Raw genomic sequence first — 24,238 nt, 5'->3', positions numbered from 1 at the left:
GCCGCACCACTGGGCTGGCCCCTATAATGAGTTTCTTTGGCAGTTTTACATATTAATTGCTAAAAATATATCAGCACCTTTTACATGATTAACTTACCAGGTGCAGATGAATTCCTTCCTTCATAGAACCATTATTCAGTCTATTTAGATTTATTCTATTTTTTGTCTCTTAAAGTTCATTTTTAAGGTAACATGATCTTGGAGTAGGGAATGAAGCAAATTTTGGAAATATTATCTCATGATACTACTCAGCCTAGTTTTTCTTATTGAAAAGTACTGTCTTAAAAAAATGTATATTTACAACACTTACTGAAACAGGTTTATTGGATAATGGCAACAGTGCTTGGGTTGAAAACAGCAATGCAAAATTTGACTTAGTTTTCTCACTCTCAGGAATTTTCATTAGATCCCCTGTACAGCATTATCAGCTATAAATAGAGATCAGCTAATTTGATAAAGAGGCTGTAGGTCTGCAGATAATTGAACAAATATATCATGGTTTTAAAAAGCTCACATGAGATGACAGTAATAGTGAATAGGACAGAGGAGAGAAAAGAAGGGGGAAAAAGAAAAATAGGAAGGAACAATGATGGATTTGTGTGCAAACAAAATACAGTGCCAATACCGACCTACTTAACACGCTTTCTCACTAGGAGGCCATTGTTCTTTCTCAAACTCTTTTTGCTTGGCTGCTTTCCTTCCCCGTTTAGAAGGAGGACAGTCCCCCCTCTCTCCCCCTCTTGTCCTTTGGCCAGAGGCTAATGTTGTGGGGGAAGTAATGGAATTTTGCATCTGCAAATGTGGGCAGCCTCTGCAAGGGCTGGCTTCCAGAAGAAATCCTCTTATCCTCTGAGATACTTTTACATTGGCTGATTTTTTAAATCTTAATGTTTAAAATAGGCTTCTTTAGATAGATGAGTAATATTTCTTCTTGTTTCTCTCTCCCTTTATGCCCTTTTGGGGGTATGCATGTCTTGATATACATAATGCCTATGGGGAAAGTGTTTTGGTATAAGGTGTGTGTATGCGTGTGCTAAATTCCAAGGGTAAGAGTGGCAGGACTGGGGAGAATATGTGCATACTGTGGTATCCAGAAAGACTTCTACTTTTAGAAGAGACACTTGGAGAGTTAGGACAGAAAGTATAAAAATATGTGGCCAAATCACAATGCCCGACAAAGGGCTGGCTGTTAGATGGTGTGTTCACACAGGCCTCTGCACTCCATCCAAGTGACTAATCACTTAATGTCATTAGTGTAGATTAACGTGTGTAGAAACCATGTGGGTTAGTGGGTTGGTACTTCTTGATGCTGTGAAAGTATAGGGTTTAAGTATCTCTACAAATAGCAGACAACAGGATACTTTGGACCTTGAGTAGCAGATACCAAGCTGCTTTACCTATACACGTGTGTATTCCGTGTCTTGCTTGACCATATTTGCCAAGCCCTAACATGGCACATGTTGTAGGTAGGGATGTGCTTATGGGGACAGCGCGATAAAGTATTTAGAATTGGGACTATCCCATAGAATTCATACATTCTGCATGCATTCAACAAGTACTTACAGAATGCCTACTATATGTCAGGCATCATTATGGGTGCTAGGGTTGCAGCGGTGATAAAATAAGAAAAATCCCTCATGCTCTAGAGGGGGCAAGAGACAATAAATAGATAAATAAGTAAAAAAGTAGGGTAGGTCAGATAGCAATGGGTACTAGGGAGGAAACAAAGCATATACAAGGGGGCTAGGAATTGTTGCTGGGGTGTGTAGGAATTGCAGTTTGGTAGGGAGTGAGCCATATTCCTCCCTGGGACATGTGGTCCTCGTAGTACCTATGTGCTCTGCCCAACCACAGCTCTTAAGTCTCCTGTATTATTTCCCTTAGATTCCCCAACCTGCTCCACCTCAAGAAAAGAGAACTTTTCAGCATATAGAGGTAGATAGAATGAGTACAAATTAAATCAAAGCACAACACCCCAAACTCCTTTTGTTTATGGTATAATTAGCTAAAATAACTCAATAACAAATATCCAGATACCCAGAGAGAGATGTCTGGCAGGTTGTTAAAAAAAATTGCTCTTAATCTGAACATTTGAGTCTGAATCTTTGTAGCTCCAATACGATTGTCATTCTTAGCTTGATTAAGGAGACCAGTGATTAGAGGGAAGCAATATTTCCAGGCCAGGGATCTCACACAGTATGGCTGATGAGTGGAGTAGGTCCACACCCGGGATCTGAACCCACAAACCCTGGGCCACCGAAGCGGAGTGAATGGAACTTTAACCACTCGGCCATGGGGCCGGGCCCCTATGACAAAGTTTAATTTATAACTTAGGCACAGTAAGAGATTAACAACAGTAACCAATAATAAAGTTGGCTTTGCGGCCATTATTAAGTAAAATAAAGAACTACTTGAACACAGGCACCGCAACATCTCAGCAGTCAGCCTGATAACTGAGACGGCTACTAAGTGACTAAAGGGGGTGGCGCATACAGCATGGACACATTGGACAAAGGGATGATGCACGTCCCAGACAGGACAGAGCGGGATAGCACCAGATTTCATCATGCTACTCAGAACAGGGTGCACTTTAGAATTTATGATGTGTTTATTTCTGCAATTTTCCATTTAATATTTTCAGATCACAGCTGACCGTGAGTAACCAAAACTGCGGCAAGCAAAACCAGAGATAAGGGGAGACTACTGTATTTTCAGGGTCAGAGCTATCCCAGAAGCCTCAAGATGAGCAGATTCAGGAGACCTGGAGTTCCATATGATAGTTAAATCGATACAGCAGAAAGACATCACATGACCCACGGTGCAAATACTTACAAGCCATATGCAGTTCCCAGCTGATGTTCAGGAACTACAAATGCCACCATTGGCCACAACGTACAGGCAAGTAATGAATAAGAGATTCCCAGCAGACACTACAGAAAGCAACATGGAAAAAGCTAAAAGTCTTATATGAACCAAAAGTAAATTTCCTTTGATGCAGATGAGCAAGAGTAACATAATAACTAATATACAAATACTCATGCAAATGTTATTGCAATTAGGCTAAAACTCAAATTTAACAGAAAAAAGTCCTGGCCCTCTCTAACAATATGTCTCTAGTGACAAAATACACACACACTGTTTTAACCATTTTATATTATATGCATATATATATATAACTAGCTGGGCCCAAGGTGCAGTCAATGACCAAGCAAGAAAATAAAACTAATTTGCCAAAAGTTATTACCAATGTTTCAGGCAAGCTAATTATCCAGTATTTATTAGGAATTACAAATTAAGCCATCAAGACAACATCACACCAACAGTCCATTATCTTACCTCTGGGTCATCAACACCCAAATGGAGAGCAGGGCAGAGAACCAACAACCACCACTGGTTGTTAAACATCACCTAACGCTGACTTTTTCTTCAATTAAAAAAGAAACCTTATGATTTAAGTTAAAATAAGATCGTTTACACCTGTCAGATTGGCAAAGATTAAAATAATGCCAATGTCCAACACAGGCAAGGACACTAAAAACAGACACATTCATATGTTACTGGCAAAGTTTAAATGGGTGGACAGTTATTGGAGTTGTCGTTCACAGTATCTATCAAGATGTCACATGTGCAAAGCCTCCGCTACAGCGTTTCCGCTTCTAGGAATCTGTCCTCCAGAATTCTCACCAAGTGCACAAATAAATATACAGGGAAGAAACGCAGCACTTCAGCCTGTGGTCTTAGAAATGACATTCTGAAGAACAATAACACAAACTTGATGAATTCACTATCACTTCTGACCTACTAAGAGTCAAAAACAAAAGAATTCAAAACCATGGATATTGGGCCGACAGCTTTTTTTGGTCACCTATGATGGAATTATTTCTTTTAATGAAATACAAAAAACAAAAATTAAGCTAACAAGCATTTGGCTTTTATAAGACTACTTTATTTCAAATTCTATTTCAGCATTAAGATCACTCTGTTAAATAAGACAAATGAAAAGACAAGTACCTTATGCGTGAATATTAATACTGATACTCTGAAAATGTTTTGCAGAAACTGAAATCAAGTTATCGTTCTCTGCACTGTCATAAGCACTCCATCGGAGGAGCTGACTGTGCCTCCAGACATGCACACAGAGTCCTGGCTGAAGCCCCAAGCCCCCAGGTGCTCATGGAGACATTACCATAGCAATCCAAGGGTTCCACAGCGTCAAGGCCAGCATCATGTGGGAAGCAAGAGTGGCTGCCACTGCACACAGGACCCAAACAATGTTCCTTCCTGTTTTATCCACCAGGAGCCCAAATACTGGGGACATGGGAGCTGATATGACATAGACAACACTGTCCAGAGAACATAAAAGATATTTAATAAAACATGTCACAGCTAAAAAAAAAAAAAAAAATGCACAAAGTCCCTAAAACCATCAGGCAAAGCAAATCCTAGCTCATTAATTTAACATTAGTCTAAAACGGTCATCGGTAAACAGAAATATGAAGAGCGGTGCAAGACTTCGTCGGTTTTCCATTAATGCACAGATGGCCACTCAGGATTCAAGTCCCACCAGAGTCTTGGCCTCACAGTGGATGTTACATCACATAAGTCTTTTTTGTCTCAAACAACTGGCTATAATTAAAGATCCAGGCTATGCACACAATAAGCACTTAGAGAATTAATGAAATACCTGTTAATTGCACTTGCTGCCTCAGATGAAAATCCAAACTTCTCTATAAAGAAAACTAAAATAAAGAGAGAGAGAAATAAACACTTTAGAGAGAACTGCTGTTTTTAAAAAATAAAGGCAAAATAAAGCTGAATAAAAATAACTAGGCCTTCTTGATACTGTTTTCCTACCTTATTTGATATTCACCTTCAAGCAATCAGCTAAAGGTTTAGTGTTTATACAAAAACTTCAACTAAATAAAATATACTGATGCCTAGTTTTTCTCCCTTTTACATATACAGCAAACAGTACAAATTTTTCAGAAAACCAAATGTATTGCTACCAGAAATTGCGACTGCTTCTTTCCCTTAAAAGCAGCACTGAATAGGTTCCTTGCTAAATAACAGATGGGGGTTTGTTTCAAATTATTTAAAACAACAGCCTGAATTTAAAGCTTATAATTACAAGACGCATCCTCACAAACACACTCTCACACTGCTCTGTTTAAGCAGCTGCCAATGAAAAAGCAGAGAGAGGGAGAAGATAAAGCGAAGAAGGATTTGCGTTGAACCCTGAATTTGAGTCTGGAGGAACCACAGTCCTAGCAAATGCAAGTGTGCCCAGTCGCCGTGAGACAACACGACATCTCCATTCTCAATCAGAGGATTCCTAACCAGGGAATATAGGGGAAGTGAAGAAGAATACACATCCAAAATCAAGTATTAAAATAAATCTACATTATAAATCAAAACTGTTATTAGGGATCTCTTCAAAAGAATAATAAAAGTATTAAACCAATACTAGGGGACAGCCCAGTGGCATAGTGGTTAAGTTCGCACGTTCTGCTTCGGTGGCCCGGGGTGCTCCGGTTTGGATCCCAGGTGCGGACATGGCACCACTTGGCATGGCATGCTGTGGTAGGCGTCCCACATATAAAGAGAGGAAGATGGACACGGATGTTAGCTCAGGGCCAGGCTTCCTTATCAAAAAAGAGGAGGACTGGCAGTAGTTAGCTCAGGGCTACTCTTCCAAAAAAAAACCAATAGTAAACCTTAAGCTAAGAAAATCAGCTGTATCCCAGATGTAAAACAATTCCTGTGTAAATATAAATTATAACCAGAGAAGAAAGATCTACAGCTAAAAACAATTACATTTCTGTGATTGAGCTGTGATTATAATTTAACCCACAAAGATGGAATGCTAGAGAATACTCACTTCCCAAGCCCAATGAAAGGGAACACGGCAACGTAATAGGAGACGCAGATGATAAATATGAGCCACAGGGGTAAGGAGAAGTCCTTCACATCAGTTAACTTAATAACTTCACCTGGGAGGAGGAAGGGAGGCGGGTGTGGGCGTGACCGTCCACATCTATGTCAAGAAGATTTTTCTTTTATCATGTGATTAACATTTGCATTCAGTTTTAAAAAATACTATTCTCAGTAAATTACTGGAAATAGTTTGCGGGATAACTTAAAAAGACATTAGAAAAAGCAAAACCTAAGACTGATACCTACTTCCTGCTCCCTTTCAGGAACACCCATCATTTTGCAAATATACAAAGTACAATCAAGAATGTAAATTATGCCAAAAACACTTAAGGAGAAAGAAAATGTAACCAAAAATTTAGACAAGTGGAAACAGATTTGGAAATAAAAGACACAAGACATGTACTAAGCCTCACTACGTTTATAACACTGCACTAGGAACTTATCTCATTGTAAATTATCTCAAAAAGAACATAATTCCCCAAAGCCCCACTTTTCTTGCATTTATACTTACCTGTTTTTCCTTGTTCTTTATGAAGGATTCTTTCTACTCTGTGATCCAAGTAAGCAAGGGCCAAGGCACAGATTAGGGAAAGGACACACGTTATACCCCCTATAACAAAAACAGAGAGATTTTTTAAAGAGAACTAGACTGAAGGTTCCTGAAAAGGTGCACACTGCGCTGACAGAGAAGACCTGCATTCGGATGCCCGTGAAAGCTCAGTGACAGACAGGACTGACAGGGAGGAGCTGCATACGGACAGCACTCAACTGGCCACTCAACTGGCCGTCAGCAGTCGCCTTACTGCAGCGTTACCTACCAGGCGGCTGGAGAGGAGAGGGCAAGACCAGAACACACCAGTCTAGTCTGCAACGCAGAATATAGACTCAGGAAAGCTGATAACCAGCTAGCAAATCAGTCGTAATTTCTGAACTCAGTCTGCGCACCAATTATTGATGGATGCCAGGAAACAAATTCCAAAGGCAAAGTCCGGTGCTGGGATACCTCAGCCTCCTTCTCATTCTTTCCCACAGTCTGCAACCCCTGCTCCCAGCCCCTGGCAGCCCAAGGGGCCCGCCTCCCTGCAGCACGGCTGGCTCGCTCAGGCTCTCTTTCCCTGGGTATTCAGCATGACTCTCGAATGCTCATCTCACAGTAAAGTAAAGCAGGAGAAAAAGGGAATAAAGTTTACACTTACAAAGAATTTTAAAAAGAAGCTTAGTAAAATAAATGAATCCCTAATTGGCTGACATACTATGTGAGTCCACTTGAAAAAGTGCTGAAGTGAGAGTCAGCAGACACAGGTTCCGCTTCGGGCACTCACAAGCTGAGTGGCATGGAGAGAGACCCCTCTCTGGGCTGCAGCCTCCCCATCTGTAAATAAGAGGCTTTGACTTGATGACAACATAGGGCTTTTCTGGCTCTAAAATTCTTTAAAACTCTCAAATTCTCCATGGTAGAGGGAACTAGAAGGAATCCAGAAGAGCCTTTCAGAGGAAGGAAGAGGTTTTAAGTAAGGCAAAGAACGTGACAGGAGGGCTCTCTAGAGACAGCGTGCCAGTGTGGCACTGCCTCTCCACTGCCCTCTTTGACCAGGCTGTCCCAAGGAATTCTAAGGGAGGCAAGAGGGCACCGGACATTCCCCGACACCCCACAGGCCTCTGCAAGCAACCACCTGTACACCACGGGGCTCGCCAGACAGCATGCTGCTCAGAGAAAAGGCACAGGTGGTGAACCCAGAGGGCCTCACACCCAGCAATTGGCACAGCAGAGCCTCCGCTGAGAGAACCTGAGGCCAGAAGGGACCCAGAGAGCTTTGGTCAAACACCTGTATTTTACAGAAAAGAAAAATGAGGCACTTCCTTGTCCAAATGACGGAACCAGTTAGAGCCAGGACCAGAGCCCAGGCTCCAGCAGGTTTCTTGCCTTATCACATCACCCTTGATCCCGTAACATCTAAGCTCTACAGGCGTCCTAACCGAATGTCATCAGAAGGAAGCAATCTTCCTTCTGCCACAGACCACCAAGGAACACCTCACGGGCATAAGTTCCCGGACTGTCGTCAGAGTTTTCACACACCTCTCCCCTCTGCTCACCACGACAACACTGAGGTAGATGAGGTGGGAAAAGATCCTCCAATGTAAGAAGTGGAAATAAAAGTACAAATGGGGTTGGACCAGCCTAGTGGCATAGTGGTTAAGTTTGCATGCTTCGCTACAGCAGCCCAGGTTCACGAGTTCAGATTTGTCAACATAATTAATTTAAAGTAACAAATTACAAAGGAAAATCAAAGGGTGCTGAAGTTTCAAGCCCCAACTAAGACTTGAATAATAAGAAAAATGAGAAGTACACGACCTGAAGGTGTAATGAACACAGTTCAAGCATCTAAACTCCAACAAACTGACAGCTCAGGCAAAGAGAACAGTCACAGAGAAGGAACGCCAGAGCCTCTGTGACCGTCCTGAGGACGCACAGGGACAGGAGAAGTGCAGAAACATGACTGCGTCTACCCCGCAGCTCTGTGATGGGATCCTCTGGTCCCCGCATCTCACAAGGACCCTAAACACACAAGGCAGAGTAAGCAGAGCCACCCTGGCTGCCCGGGCTCGGCTCACCCCACCGCCTCCTCAGGTCTCCCCACCACTCCAACAGCCCCACCCGCCTCCTAGAAGCCCGAGATTCCTTTCTAAAAACTGAGGGCGCCTCAGGACGCCTCAGGACACAGCTGAATGGACAACAACTGATTTGTGGTCACACAGAAAAGAAGCTGAAGATCTCTAGTAGTCAGGATGATGTCACTGAGAATGAGTCTTGCTCAACTGATCCTAGCTCCTTCTCTAAGGAGTTACTAGACGACAAGATCAACAAATTGCCAGGCATATCTTGACTTGCACAAGATGCATTAATGAAGTACTCAGAATATTATTTAGATAATATGGGAATAACACTTAGAAATTGTGGATAAAATTTAGAAAATATGGGAAACCACACTAGTTATCAAAGAATTACAAGTTAAAATAATATTTAGGTGTTTCCTATCAAATTGATGAAACGACTTTTTTTAAAGTAATAATAGCCTGCACTGTCAAAGCTATAATAAAAAGGATTCTCTCATATCCCATGGATGGGGATTTGAACGTCTCTGAGAGGATAATGTGGAAATATGTGTCAACAGTCCTAAGAAACCCTCATAAACCCTCTGACTCAAAAATAATTCCATGCCTAGCAAGCTAGCCTCAGGAAACAAGCAGAGATGCAGACAAGTTTTATAGAGTGTCACACAACAGTGCCATTTATAACAGCGAAAAATTAAAAAGAACCCACAGGTACAAAAATATAGGAATGTTACATATATAACACACATAGGTGTTAAATATTTCGAACAATAAAATATTACGTTAAAAACTTCTTGTACTGGATTTCTTCTTACCTAAAATATGTTACAAGCATCTTCATGCCATTTATTAGTCTTGGAAAGCTTGATTTTTTTTTTTTCTCTTTCTAATTTTTTTTATTGAGTTATTGATAGGTTACAATCTTGTGAAATTTCAATTGTACATTAATGTTTGTCAGTCATGTTGTAGGTGCACCACTTCACCCTTTGTGCCCACCCCCCACCCCACCTTTCCCCTGGTATCCACTAAACTGTTCTTGATCCATAGTTTTAAATTCCTCCTATGAGTGGAGTCATACACAGATTATCTTTCTCTTGCTGGCTTATTTCACTTAACATCATTCTCTCAAGGTCCATGTTATTGCAAATGGAATGATTTTGTTCTGTTTTGCAGCTGAGTAGTATTCCATTGTATATATGTACCACATCTTCTTTATCCATTCGTCTGTTGATGGGCACTTAGGTTGCTTCCATGTCTTGGCTATTGTAAACAGTGCTGCAATAAACATTGGGGTGCACAGGACTTTTGGGATTGCTGACTTCAGGCTCTTTGGATAAATACCCAGTAGTGGGATGGCTGGATCGTATGGTAGTTCTATTTTTAGTTTTTTGAGGAATCTCCATACTGTTTTCCATAGTGGCTGCACCAGTTTGCATTCCCACCAGCAGTGTGTGAGGGTTCCTTTTTCTCCGCAACCTCTCCAACATTTGTTGCTATTAGTTTTAGATATTTTTGTCATTCTAACGGGTATAAGGTGATATCTTAGTGTAGTTTTGATTTGCATTTCCCTGATGATCAGCGATGATGAGCATCTTTTCATGTGCCTATTGGCCATCAGTATATCTTCTTTGGAGAAATGTCTGTTCATGTCTCCGGCCCATTTTTTGATTGGGTTGTTTGATGTTTTGTGATTGAGTTGTGAGAGTTCTTTATATATTAAGGATATTAAGCCTTTGTCAGATATATGACTTGGAAATATTTTTTCCCAGTTAGTGGGTTGTTTTTTTGTTTCAATCCTGTTTTCATTTGCCTTGAAGAAGCTCTTTAATCTGATGAAGTCCCATTTGTTTATTCTTTCTATTGTTTCCCTCCTCTGAGAAGGCATGGTGTCCGAAAAGATCCTTTTAATATTGATGTCAAAGAGTGTACTGCCTACGTTTTCTTCCAGAAGCCTTATGGTTTCAGGTCTCACCTTTAGGTCTTTAATCCATTTTCAGTTTATTTTGGTGAATGGTGAAAAAGAATGGTCAATTTTCATTCTTTTACATGTGGCTTTCCAGTTTTCCCAGCACCATTTGTTGAAAAGACTTTCTTTTCTCCATTGTATGCCCTCAGCTCCTTTGTCAAAGATAAGCTGTCCATAGATGTGTGGTTTTATTTCTGGGCTTTCAATTTTGTTCCATTGATCTGTGCACCTGTTTTTGTACCAGTACCATGCTGTTTTGATTACTGTAGCTTTATAGTATGTTTTGAAGTCAGGGATTGTGATGCCTCCCGTTTTGTTCTTTTTTCTCAGGATTTGGAAAGCTTGATTTTTAATGGTAAGGATTTTTTTAAAAACCTCTATTCATAGGAGTTTATGAAGAGAAAACCTAAAGGGGTTTGGGACGGTCAGAACACCCTACAGGTTGCATTAATAAAAGCATAATGTTGTTCTCCTGGGTGCCATCTTTCAGACCAAACCTAAAACACCATGATCCTTTCCAGGGTGCAAATGCCGGGAGCAGTGGCCACCCGTGCTCAGTCCAGAGAGGTGTGAGCACCACGGTCAAGCACCTGAAACCAACATCATGCGGCTTAGACAAACACAGAAAATGAGCATGTCTGACCAAGAACTTAAGAGCTGCCTTAGTAAGCAAAGTGCTGGCGCACGGCAGAGGAAATGAACATTAACCAGAGGACAAAGTCAGAGCCGTCCATCACGCTACTCGCGCAGGCGGCCTTCACCTCTGTGTGAGGCTGAGCTCTACGAAGTTAGCCGGAGAAGGTGGGCCGCCCATCACAGCGAGCTTCCAATCACCGCGAACGGCACGCAGAGCCTGGGGGAGCGTACGTGAAGACTTTCACAGCAGCAATGCCGAAATGGGGGAAGAAATCGGACAACAAAACCTGTAAGATCCCTCCCACTGCGCCGGTTCTCTGAACTAATGAATGCGCAATTAGCCATTTTAGTCTGTACCCCAAGTTAAATACAGTTAGAAATGCCTTAATTAAAGTAAGGTAAATGCTATACTATGGTCTAGAGAAAAATATTAAAAATCAGTACCCAATGTATCATATGCAAACACACTTCATCCTGAAATTTTTAAGAGATAATCACAACATTCAATCTTTTGCTTGCTGTTGGGCTTCATTAGGTTTATCATACTTACAATTCTAGCCATGCTAAGCTGGAGTCCAAACACCAAGTTTAATTCTTTGCCTTTAAACCAACTCACAGCATATGTATTCTGGGCAACTGCTAAGGACTCCCCACCAATCCTAAAAATGAAGAAAGGAAGAAAAGTCACAGCTTTTCACGGTCAGCAATGCAGCAGGTTTAAAATTTTGACACCCCTCTAATCAAAGGTCTATGCCCCTCCCCTGCATCCAGCTGGGCTTGTGATGGCTTCAACGAACAGAACATGGCGGGGCAGCACTCTGTGACACCAAGGCCGGGTCATAAAAGGTGACATCTGCCTTTTCACTCCAACATTCACACTTGGAGCCCTGAGCCACCTCGTAAGAAGACCACCCTGAGCCTGCCACGCTAAGAGAAAGCCGAGCCACAGAAAGAGTCCACGTTTAGGTGCTGCAGCCCGCAGTGCTCGTCTTCATGTCATCCCAGCCCAGGCACCAAACATGACAGTCAACGAGCTTTCAGATGATTCCAGCCCCTAGCCTTCCACAAATCTCTCCAGCTGGGGCTCCAGACATCAGCTGCACAGATAAGCAGCCCCTGCTGTACCCTGAACCCAGGAATCCAAATTCCTGACCCACAAAGCCCGCACACACAAGGTAACGGTGGTTCTAAACTGCTAAGTGTTGGGGAATTTGACATGCCGCAGTGATACCCACGACAGGCAATAAAAGGAGTCTGAGTTCCACATCACCATCTATGCCATATAAAACGTTCACGTGGGGAGAGTGGTCCATACTTTATGAAAGCACAGATATTCCCTCTTTTCAGGCTGATACCCTCCATGTTCAACATTCTCCTACCGCCCGGGTTTTAACTTTCCTTCTGTAAGTTCTACATATTGATCATCCCCTGCTCCAGGCCTTGAGCTAGGCGTTTCCTCTCCTCCGTATCCTAACACTGAGCCCTCCTCACCACTCTGTCCTGGTCCAAAGACATCTCCTGTCTCCTCTACTAACCCAAATCTTACACTGACGTCAGGCCCACTTGGTCCATGAGGCCACTTCCAACGACACTTCCATCTCTGAATCCCTTTCATATTTTTATGTACATTTTATTATTTCTCTCTCACTTAGAGCACTTTTTGGGGTATCTCACATATGGCTACATGTCTCTGGTACCTGTGCAAAGCTTGAATAAGTTACGTCATCTGTGTCCCTCAGGGCAGGAAGCCCAAGGCTGGACTCAGAATGGGCTCACTGAACAACACGAAATTCATGAGGGGCAATCGGTCTACTGGTTGCTCATTCAAGATGCTTGACAGCGTCCAAAAGGACCTGTGCCTCACCCACTAAGACAGAGCAAAATCTTCCTGAGTCACCAGCCTAGAAATCGATGGTCTACAGTTTTCTAAACGAGGTTTAAACCAGAGTCTTCAACACAACAGCAAACACGCAGGAGACTGTCATTCCTGGGGAAGCATTTAATATTCAAGTCCCACACACAGTCAACCATGCCCACTCAACATCGCTGCTTACTTTAAAGGAAAATTAAGACAACTAATGAATAGCCTTATTTATATGTAGCTAGATTTCAAGGATACGAAGTAATTCTCCAAAAGAGACAAGTTTTTGTAAATGTTTAATAAACTGATAGATGAACACTAAAACAATAATATATTAGAATAAATGAAATTATGCATAACTTACCCAAACACAAATCTTCCAAATTCCATCAGCCAAAAGGCATTAAAGATTCCACCCAGAGCAAACACCACCTAGAATGCAGAATCAGTGCAAAAATAAACTCAAGGTATGCAAGAGAAATAGCAACTTACGATGCGTCACAACTTCCACAACAGTGGTAATGTTCCTTCTCAGTGAATGTCACTGCTAGTCTGTCTCGAGGCTTAACACGGCCTTGTGGTATGCTGCACAGGCACACACGGACCCTGCTTAACACGGCCTTGTGGTATGCTGCACGGGTGCACACGGACCCTGCTTAACACGGCCTTGTGGAATGCTGCACGGGCACGCACGGACTCTGCTTACTTAAGTAGGCATTCATTAAACATATCTTTGCTGGTGGAGTTAGACAAGAACTCAAAAGTCACTGCCACATAATGTCAACGAATGACAGTGAATGTTTAGGCCTTTTTTACCTGCCCAGTGCAAACAAAGCAGCTAAAAATAATGGTGCCCCATCTGAGAGAGAGAGAGAGAGAGAGTAAATTAAAAGGATGTTACCAAGTCCTTCAGTAAAAATTCACTTTGGTTTTCTTTGACCCCTCCGCATTCCCTCCAAGGAAAGAAAATGAGGTGCTGGTCTGCCCCTAAAGTGAGCAGCTTTCCTGGCTGAATGCTAATCTACACAAGTCTTGACTTCTAAGGGGATTCTAGAGCCTTCAGTAATGGCATATGATGATTTAAGCTACTATCACCTCTTAAAAAAACCTACTAAATAATCTTTAAGAAATTTCCAGGGTTCCAATTTAAAAAGAGACATTATAAAATTTCTATTAAGTTTAGGATTGATTCCAAGGAATTCTAAATTAAGTGGTTACAATTCTTGATAACTAAAAACTATTTTTAAAAGGACAAATACCAACCATGTTAACACAACCAGAAATCTGCCTCTAACGTTGCACACTTTGAATATCTGATTAATGTTTCCCCAGAGTGACAGCATCCGGCATTAGAAGAGTCCTTAGAGATGTGGGGAGTAAACCGTCTTCAGAAACTCAAACCCCTCTCAAGATCCTGGTGAAATGGCCATACCACATTTCACTGAATGCTCTCCAGCACTAGAAACTCACCGTGGTCCCAAGGCAATTCACAGCCCCTGCTCTCAACCCGACCAAGCAAAGTCTTCATCGTACTAAGTGGAATCTGTCCCAGTGAAGTTTCAGGCTAATTCTATCCCTATACACCAAGTGAAATAAATTTAATTCCTCCTTTAACTCTTCAAAATGTTTAAAAGTTAGTCCCCAAATCTAAACACTTACAGTTTCTTCAATTCTTTTCCACCAGACATGGCTGGAAAACTCGTCATTTTGCCCTCTGCCTTCTGAAAACATTCCCAGTCTACATTCCTCTTAACGACATACTAACACCACACACGATCACAAGGACAAAAAGTGGCAGAGCTCACAGTGCTACTCCTTCCTCAGCATCTAACAGAAGCGGTCACAAAAAGTTCCATGTCCAAAGAAAGGCAGAAAGAGAAAATTTCTCTGGGGCTGGAAGAGGCCGATACTAGGCACGTGCAAACCCTGAACCTCCACCTCTCTCAGTCCTCACGACCACCTCGTCAGGCAGGAATTACCGTCCATATTCACCGATAAGGAAACTGAAGCTCAGGAAGCTACAACAGCTCCGAGGAGCTGGGAAGTTGAGCAAGTGGGAACAATGGGATTCAGACCCTGGCGTGCCTGCTTCCAAGTGAGGGCATAATTTACCTTTAGAGAACTGAGTTACCTTATTCCGGGAGCAGCATTTACTCATCCCAACCTTAACTGAAACACCAAGTTTCAAAAACCAATTCCAGAGACAAAAAAAATCATAAAAAAAATAATAAAGCAGATTATCATAATCAATATAGCGTTTATTCAGTTCTTTTTAGAAATAGCTTAATCTAGTTCTGTGTTTTCCTAATAATCAGATTTTACCCATAGGTGAGATTTTTTTCAAGCTTACCGTATTCCAAACACTCGGTCTATCAAAAAGCCACCAAAGAAACACAAAACTACATTGGGCCAAGAATACCAGGCATAGAGCAGCATGAATTTCGTGGTATTCACCTGCATATCCTATATGGAAAGAAAATAAAACTATTTTTTTCCAAACAGTTAAGTTTAGCAACTAACAATGACAACATTCTTTCTGTGTAGGGTAGGAGTTTCTTCATCATTTGTGCTCACTAAGTGCTCTGAGAATCTCCTGAGGGCCATGGCCCCACCTGGGAACCCTGGGAAGCCCCTGAGTCCACATGCCATTTCAGAGGCTTCGTGGAGTCCAGGATCGATCAGCTCCCCCACTACAGGAGCACCTCCATCTGCATCTGCCTGTGTCTTCTCTATTCTTACTCCCCATAGACTACCTGTACTGGGGCTCCCCCCACATGGAAAAGGGGAATCCTAGCCTATTCCTACCCACTCCCAACTTCTTTTTTCCCTTTCATTCTAGAATGTGAAGGACCAATCCATGCATTTCTCCCTGCCCAAAAGCAAAAAACTTAGAAAGAAAAAAACTATCTAAATACAGGAGAAACTTTAAACATCAAACATAATTTTTTAAAACCAGACTAAAATACTGATATAAACAATACTCTGCAATCAGTACCCACATTTAATAAATGAAATAACAACAAAAACTTATTTAAGAGAGCAAAAGGCTATCTTACCAAATCATCTGTCATTCAGATAATAACAATGCAAGAGTGAAATGCAGCAAAATCTGCTAATATTTTTCGGCAATATTGTAGAAACAGCACTTTATTTATCTAAGGTGTGAAACGACATCAAGTCATCAGTGCCGTAAATGAATTCCTTGGGGCCAGTCATTCCAACTCAAGAACACTCCTTGCTGCACAGATCTGGTGGCCAGAGATGTCAACACAGATTCATCAGACTGTTTCAGACTAGGCAACGTGCGACGGGACGACGCCTCCACAGCTAAACCTGCTCCAGAGTCAACGAAAGGAACAAAGGTGAAAAAGCAACTTACCCGCTTAAACTGACTCTGAAGCGCAGCAGGATTATCATAGCAAAAATAGCTGCCTAGAAAAAGGAAGAGCAAATCGTTTACAGTAATAATACTACCCATACACAAGTCTCAAGTTGCAATTACTACTCAAATGGTGATTTTAAATGTTTACATTAGGCTCTCGGGGCCTGACACCAGGGAAACATTTTGGACCACTTCCTTGTCCGCTAATATTTTCCAGGTTGTAGCCAAACACAAGGAGAGAAAACATGCCCGATGGTTTACAAATCATTAGTGAGGAAATCCTGGGAACCTGGACAAAGCTAACCAACAACTAACTGGTCTTCCACTTGACGTGCATCATGCTGCATAACGTCTATTATTAGCATCCTCACGAAGCAGCTATACTTCCCCCTTATTTAAAGCTAGCAAAACACAAACGCTAAACATTTCACGGACACTCTCCTAGCAAAGGTACCTGAAGTCATCACTTATTTTGAAAGCAGAAAAATGGAGTTTAACTACTGTGACTAAACCAATATTTGAAACAAGAGTTGTAACTCTACAAATAGAACACTCAAGACCAAATAATTTAGCGAAGACACCACCAAGAATGAAGAAATGAAGACAAAAAAGAGGTCTAAAGGATTAAATTGAAACATAATAATAATGTCTGCTGGGGAGTAAGAAAGAAGTGGAGAGAGGTATGACATTCACGCGCTCAGATTTATTTCTAAAGCAATATAACTGACAGATTTTTGCAGGCCACAAGATAATACCGCCTCCATTTCTCCATTAACTCTCTCTAGAGTACATATCAGAAGCTACTGGTTCAAAACAAAGAAAAGCGTCACTAGAAAAGTATGAATCTGGTGTCTGAAACCCAGGCAGATAACTATAATTTACCAAAAATAATCTGCCTGCTGCCGTAGCGGCAATCTTAAGTGTTTTGTGTTGTTCTTGTTTTTTGTTCCTAAACCTAGAAATTTGTGATTCCTGTTTTAATCGTCATGAGAGATACCAATGTCATATTTTAAGGTTAATGGATGGGCATGATCTTTCCACAAAGGGGGCAGGGGGACAGAGAGAGCCGCCAAGAAACTAAAGCTCAAAGCATCCTTCATCCCTACTTATATATTCCATCACCAGCATAAAGTTATCACCATAGTATTTCTAAACCTACTGATTACACTGGTTCCAGTGAGCCCCCTGAAAAACTCGTTATTTTGACACCAAATACTGACATTAGCATGTCGCTGAAACACAGGCAGATGTTTTAAAATTATCTCAGGAAACTGCCTTCATAGTCATCAGATTTTGTAACCGAAACCAAACACCGCCAAGCCTACCACAAGTCCAATCCAGAAAGATTGCTTCACAGTGGAGGAAAGGCAGAGGACACATCTACCCACTGAAGCCATCAGACAGACAGACTCCTACATTTCCCCAAGGAGGGTGACACACCTATGAAGGACTACCAAATTATTCATTCAAAAAAGAGGAGGAGACAGTTAAACTTTCCTGAATTCCTTCGGAACAAAGTGTCCTGAGAGAGGAACCTTGCCCATTCAGGGGCTCCTTCACGTCTACGGCCCCGGGCCCGAGTTGCTAGCCTCTAGGACTTCCTGGAGAGCAAAGGCGCGGGACAAACGCGCCCGGCTCGGTCCCCTGCCCCCACCTTCGGGACGCCGCTAGCTAGCACGTCCAAGGGTCGGGTGGGGTCGCGAAGGGAAAGGAAGGGAGCCCAGGAGCCGCAGCCAGAAGCTGCACGAAGGCCGCGTAGCCGCGGGCGCTCGGCGCGGCCCTCGCGCTCCCGGGGAGCCGCGAACGCCCGGCTCCCAGCCCCCGGCCCGGCCGCCGGCTCACCGAAGCCCAGGAAGCACATCAGTAGCAGCACCAGCAGCCGGTGCGCCAGGCGGCCGGGGTCGCAGAGGGCCGGCAGCGCGCTGGCCGCGCCCGCGCCTCCTCCTCCTCCTCCTCCATCGAGCCGGCCGGGCACCGACGAGCGACAGCGGCCGGCCCAGGGCGGAGTGCGGTCACAGGGCGGCGCGGCGCACGTGACGCCACGGGGGTCACGCGGGGCTACGCTCACGTGGGTGGCCGTGGGCACGTGGTGGGCGGGGCCGGGCCGGCGCGCAGCTGGCCGGGGCGGGCTGCGGGGCGGGGTTCCGCCGGGAGCGGAGCGGGCTCGGGTCCGGGCCCCGCGCGGTGCGGGGCGTCAGGACGCGGGCACGCGCGCCGCCTGCTCCTGCGCAGCCCCTTGGGGTCCTGGGCCGCACTGGGTTGAGCGCCGTCCCTACGCGTGCCGGGTCCTTGGACCTCGGAGGGTTCACGGTTTAGATGGAGAAGTCGACAGGAACTGATCCTTTAAAAATAGTTTGATGAATGGATGAATGTGGCGAGAACAGCGGCTGAAATAAGCGCCAAATTCTATAGACATGGCTGGGAAAGGGGGAACAGGTGCTCAGTTTAGCCAGCCTTGGGGGAGGGGGTGGGGAGTGCTGGAGCTCCCTGAATTTGATATCTAAACCAGGTTAGTTAAAATGAGCCAGTCATGGTGCCTCGTTAAGAGGGAGGGCCCTTCAGAGGGGATGGTAGGAGGGATAATAAAGATGCAGGCCTGAAACAGAGCTGGATGTGCGCGTGTTTGTATTGATCTGGGAAGGAGAGAGCAGAAACTCCAAACAGAAAACTCTAAAGAGAGTTGAAACACTAAACCTGTTCCGTGAGGAGCCATGCACGGATTTCAAGCAGGGTAGCAAAAATGCAAGATTGGTATTTTTAAAAATTCGGTCTGGCCACGCAAGCCGATCTCCCGCTTTCTGGGTGCACCCAGGCTTTGCCAACATCATTTTGAGAGTGACAAGGCTGGAGGTTGAATAACCGTAAGGATTATTAGCAATTAGGAAGATAAGAGGTGGTAAGGGCCTGTGCTGAGGAAATAGGGATGGAGCAAAGGCGGCACAACAAGATTATAGGAAGTGAGACGGAGATGACTTTCTGAATAATAGTAGATGAGGTCTGAAAGAAAGGAAGGACTTGAAAATGTGCCCCAGGTTTTGTTACCTACCCTGATATCAGTTTACCCACATTAAACCCCGCATATATGGGGTTAAAACCAAAACACTCATTCCCTGCTTACTCTGGCTTCCTGGCTCCAGAACCCACTATCCTCCATGGAGACAGTCACTGCCAAGGATAAGCCCCTGGATTCATTATCTCCTCCCAGCAAAGAGATACCGGCTGGTGGGAAACCTGCTGACCAGCAAGGTCCTGGGCTCCCTCCTCTCTGCAGGTGTCTCAAGGCCAAAGACAGGCACCGGGAAAGCTCCAACCAGCAAGGCCATGTGCTCCCCCTCCCCTACCTAAAACCCCAAATAAAAGCCCTTCCCTTTAGCTTTTCAGGGAGTTTGGGATTTCAGTGTTAGCTGCCCTCTCTCCTTGCTCAGTGCTGTGCAAAAATAAAATTCCTACTTTCTTCCGCCACACCTGGTGTCAGGGATTGGCTTGCTGGGCAACGGGTGAGCGCACTCACTTCAGGTTCGGTATCAGTTTCTAGTGTGAGCCCCCATAGAGATGAGAATATTGGAAGACTAGGGGAGAGGGCCAGGCGAGGCAGATCATTTGGAAGGCGTTGCGTTTGAGATGTCTGTGCCGTCTCCACTGTCCACCTCCCATTCTCTCTTCTCCACAGGAGGAGCCCCCAGTCTCGTGGAACTGTCTTACCAAGATGACTAACTCCATCTTCCCAATCACAGTGTTCACTTCCTTGTCCTCATCTGACTTGACTTCTCAGCATCAGTTGATAGAGTTGACAGCCCCTTCCTCATGGCCCCTTGATACTGCGCTTGCCTTGATTTCCTCCTACTTTACTGGGCTCATTTGCTGTCTCTTTTGTCAGCTCCTCCCCTTCTGCCTGAACTCTAAATGTTTAAGCGCTCCAAGGCCCTTCCACTTATCTGGTCCCATAGCTTTAAACATCATCACTATCTCTGTGCCATTGCTGTGTGCGGCTATTGAGCACTTTAAATGTGGCTAGTCCTAATTGAGATGTGCTGTAAGTATAAAATACACACCATATTTCAGAGACTTCGTATGAAAAAAATAAAATATCTTGTTAATTTTTACACTGATTACATGTTAAAATGATAATATTTACATATATTGGGTCAATGGAATATATCATAATTAATTTCACCTGCTTTTACTTTGCAATGTGGCTCCTAGAAAATTTTAAATTACGTATGTGGCTTACATTATATTTCTATTTATCAGTGCTGATTTATGTGCCAATGCCTCCAAAATACCTCCATTCCAGACTCCTTTTTTGAGCAATAAGACTCCTATTCCAACTGCCTATTTGACATCTCCACATGAATGACTATCAGGCATCTCAGACTGCACATAGCCAAAACGGAATCCTTGCACTGTCTCACGTGCTGGAGCTGTTCCTCGCTAAGTCTCTGCGGCGAAGCAGACGGCACAGCTCTCCACCAGCTACAGCAGTCGTCCTGGATGGCTTACTCACCTCATCTCCCACGTCTGCTCCACCTTTGGAGTTGTCTCATCAACTTTCCTCCCAAACATCTGCTGAATCTGTGCACGCTCTCCACCACTACTGTTCTTAACAGATTGGGATCAGCTGGACAGCTGCAACACCCCTTTACATTTTTCTATTTTGCTTGTTTTTAATGAGAAATACATATACCTGATATGACATTCAAACACTACCAAAGAGAATAGAGCTCAAAGCAAGCCTTTTCTGCCTCCCTATGGCCAGTACTCTACAGAAGTAATCACCTTTCTAGATTCTTCTGCATCCTTCCAGAGCTATCACACACAGCTTTTTTCCTTTCAACCCAACAATATACCTAGAGATTGTCTTCATTTTTTTTTTTGACAGATGCAAAGGATTCTTTTGTGTGGGTGTATTATACATTATTTAGCAAGTCCCCTACTGATGGACATTTAAGTTGTTTCCAAACTACTATACTGAGCACTGCACTGGATGGTCTGGACAATGGTCATTTTACATGTTGCCTTTACCTTTATGATAAATTCCTAAAAGTAGCATTGCTAGGTCAAATAGGTATGCTTTTAAAATTTTGTTAGGTAGTGTCAAATTGTTCCCGTTAAAAATTGCACGAATCTACAGCCCCACCAACAGTGCTGGGAAGAACCTGTTCCCCACACCATCCCCGATCCAACTTGTTATCAGATTTTTGGTCTTTGCAAATCTAATAAGTGAAAAATGGCCATCATAGTGCAGTCTCAGTTTTCATTTCTATTATACAGAGTGAGGTTGACTCTCTTTATACAATTAATAGCCACTTATATTTTCTGGGAATTCTCTTCATAATCTTGCTCATGTTTTTCAGATGAGTCAGTGTCTGTCTCTTGTTGATGAAGTTGGCTCTTTGTCAGTGGTGTGTGGGTTGCAAATATTTCTTTTGACTATCTTTGCGCTATGTTTTTCTGTATAGTTTTTTTAGTGTAAATGTATCCCTTTTTTCATAAATCAAGGGTTTGCATCCCCCACAAGATTTTCAACAGCCTTACCTGGGTTCCCTACTTCCACTGTCGCATTTCTATGATGTGTTGCCCACACAGCTGTCAGAATGATCCTTTCAGTTTGGGATCTTTTTAGTTAGTTTTCTCAAAGGATGATGAGACAACCAGCCAATATCTGAACTGGCAAAGACAAATTGGATTTACTGTGTACTCCACTAAGCGGGGGCTGTGTGGGTAGGCACAGTCTCACCAAGCAGAGCAGGCTGTTGAGCATCTCTAGGGCTTTGGGAAATATGGAGTTCAGGGGTAGGTGCATTTGGGAGGCAGAAGGGCTGGACATCATCTATCTAATTGCACTAGCTGACACCGCCAGTGCCATGTTGGATAGCAGTGGAGATAGGGTACATTCTTGCCTTGGACCTGGGATGAATACTAAACAAACACACACTTGGGAGAGAAGGGAACACTCTTCCTCACAGTGGAAAGCCAACTCATAAATGTAGAAGGCCTGATGAAGTAGAATGTCGCCATGTGGCGACCATGATGGTAATTGATTCAAGCAAGAATCATCAGTGGTTGCTAAAATCAGTGGTGAAAGTTTGAGGAGGGATAAGATATATACATAGTCTCAAAATATCTCTTCACAAGGCATTTGTTAATTATAAAGAGAAACATAGTGCAGAAACCTGGCACACACCACCTTAACCAAGTGATCAAATCAACATTAACCGGTATTGAGACAAACTGACGTCATGCGCCTCTTGATATTATGCTCTGAGATGAACGCACCCCTCTGTGGTATACCCACCCAAAGTTCATGCCTAAATCTAATTGTGAGGAAACATCAGACAAATCCAAGTTGAGGGACATTCTACAAAATTCCTCAAAAAAGTCAATGTCATAAAAGACTAAGGCACTGATCCTGATGACAGCAGGCTAAAGAGACATGACAGCTGAATGCAGCACTTGAGCTCTAAGGAACACTGTTGGGGCAGTTGACACAATCTGAATAAGGTTTATGATTAATTTGTACTCTATCGATAATAATTTTTTTATTTTGACCATTATACTGTGGTTATGAAAGAGAAAATACTTCATTTTAGAAAACACACACTGACTGAGAAATTCAGAAGCCAAGAGACAAATACTTGCATGCACCTTACTCTCAAATGGTTTAAAAAATGTGTGTATACACATGTGTATGTGTACAGACAGAGAGAAGGAACAAATGTAAAATGTTGACATGTGGGGGATCTGAGTACAGGACATATGGGAATTCTTTGTACCAGTTTTACAGCCTTTCTGTAAGTCCGAAATTATGTCCACCAGACTTTGACCACTGAGAGCCTTGCACATCTTTGTATCTCAAACATTAGTTCAGGGCCCAGCTTGAAAATCGCTTCAGTGAATGGCTGAGTCCCTTAAACCAGGAAAGAGTTGTACTAGCAAGTGGTGTAACAAGGAAAGCTTACTGCCATGGAAAAACCCATTCCTGCCTACACAGTAAACTTCCTCAGTCTAAGTGCATTGTCCTATTATTAGTCAAGCAAATTGCACTTATTTTATAACTACTGAGTGATGGAAAAATGAGAATGAGTGAGGGTATAGGAATAGTTTGTATCATCTGGGACAGAAGGCCATTGGATCAACGAGCCAATTTCACTGGTGTAGGGATGGCTACAGCCTCTGCAGCAAAGTTAGACCTATAGACAGAAAAGGGGATAGAGTTTTCTCAAAAATCTAAGTTCTAGAGTCAGTCTTTACTTCCTACCACTCCTCCCGAGGGCCTTGTGGGTCAAAACATTCTCCTTATCTCCATCCTATGCAGAAGCCAAGCTGGAAACCCCGTAGTCCTCTTCAACACCTTCTTCCCCTCCCTGGCCCGTCCTGACCCCCGCCTCTCCCCACCAGCAGTGCGGCAAGAGGGAGGAGTGCCTGCTTCTGCTTGAGAGCCCAGAAGAAGGGATAAGTGAGTCTGCTCTGAAAGAATGGAGGAGATTGGGGGTGGGGGAGGATTGGCGGTATATCAGGCAAAAGCAGCTTCATTTGCAAAGACAGAAAGGGGTACAAAATCACATCAACTGCCATGTCAGCTTCATTGACTCTCAGTGGAAGATGAGCAAAGGAAGGCTTTGGAGATCTGATAAAAAAATAACTAGACTGATTTAAATTATGGGACTATAATTTGTCTAGTTTTTCCATGTATCAACTCATGAAAAATACAGTCTCTGGTCAAGTTTATATAATCACAGGAATGAAAATTTTGTATATTCTTATTTGAATGAGGTATTAATTTTAAAAGAAAAATCTATGCCTTAGTAATATAAGATTGCTCTTATATTTTAGTGTTGAGTTGACC

General features: G+C 43.1%; 1 protein-coding gene across 5 annotated transcripts in view; it reads right to left on the bottom strand.

The window, feature by feature from the left end:
* LOC111771990 (lysosomal dipeptide transporter MFSD1) overlaps nt 1-18,446 on the bottom strand; it is a 64,092-nt gene extending 45,646 nt beyond the window's left edge. Inside the window, exons 1-7 of one of the 5 annotated variants that reach the window (XM_023634886.2) lie at nt 18,235-18,440; nt 16,390-16,442; nt 15,361-15,473; nt 13,827-13,869; nt 13,375-13,442; nt 11,700-11,808; nt 10,057-11,103 (exon numbers count right to left, since the gene is read on the bottom strand). In XM_023634886.2, the coding sequence (XP_023490654.2) occupies nt 11,068-11,103; nt 11,700-11,808; nt 13,375-13,442; nt 13,827-13,869; nt 15,361-15,473; nt 16,390-16,442; nt 18,235-18,253 (441 nt within the window). In that variant the 5' untranslated portion in view covers nt 18,254-18,440 and the 3' untranslated portion in view covers nt 10,057-11,067. Of the gene's footprint in view, nt 1-10,056; nt 11,104-11,126; nt 11,367-11,699; nt 11,809-13,374; nt 13,443-13,826; nt 13,870-15,360; nt 15,474-16,066; nt 16,223-16,389; nt 16,443-18,234 lie in introns of those variants that run through there. The other 4 variants (XM_070243180.1, XM_070243182.1, XM_070243181.1 and 1 more) reach the window with 4 other exon arrangements.
* Between the last annotated feature and the right edge of the window lie 5,792 nt (nt 18,447-24,238).

The sequence above is a fragment of the Equus caballus genome, chromosome 19, assembly GCF_041296265.1.
Source record: "Equus caballus isolate H_3958 breed thoroughbred chromosome 19, TB-T2T, whole genome shotgun sequence".
NCBI classification, from domain to species: Eukaryota; Metazoa; Chordata; class Mammalia; order Perissodactyla; family Equidae; genus Equus; species Equus caballus.
Note: the sequence above shows the minus strand (reverse complement) of the source record. Positions and strands in the feature narration are given on the sequence as shown.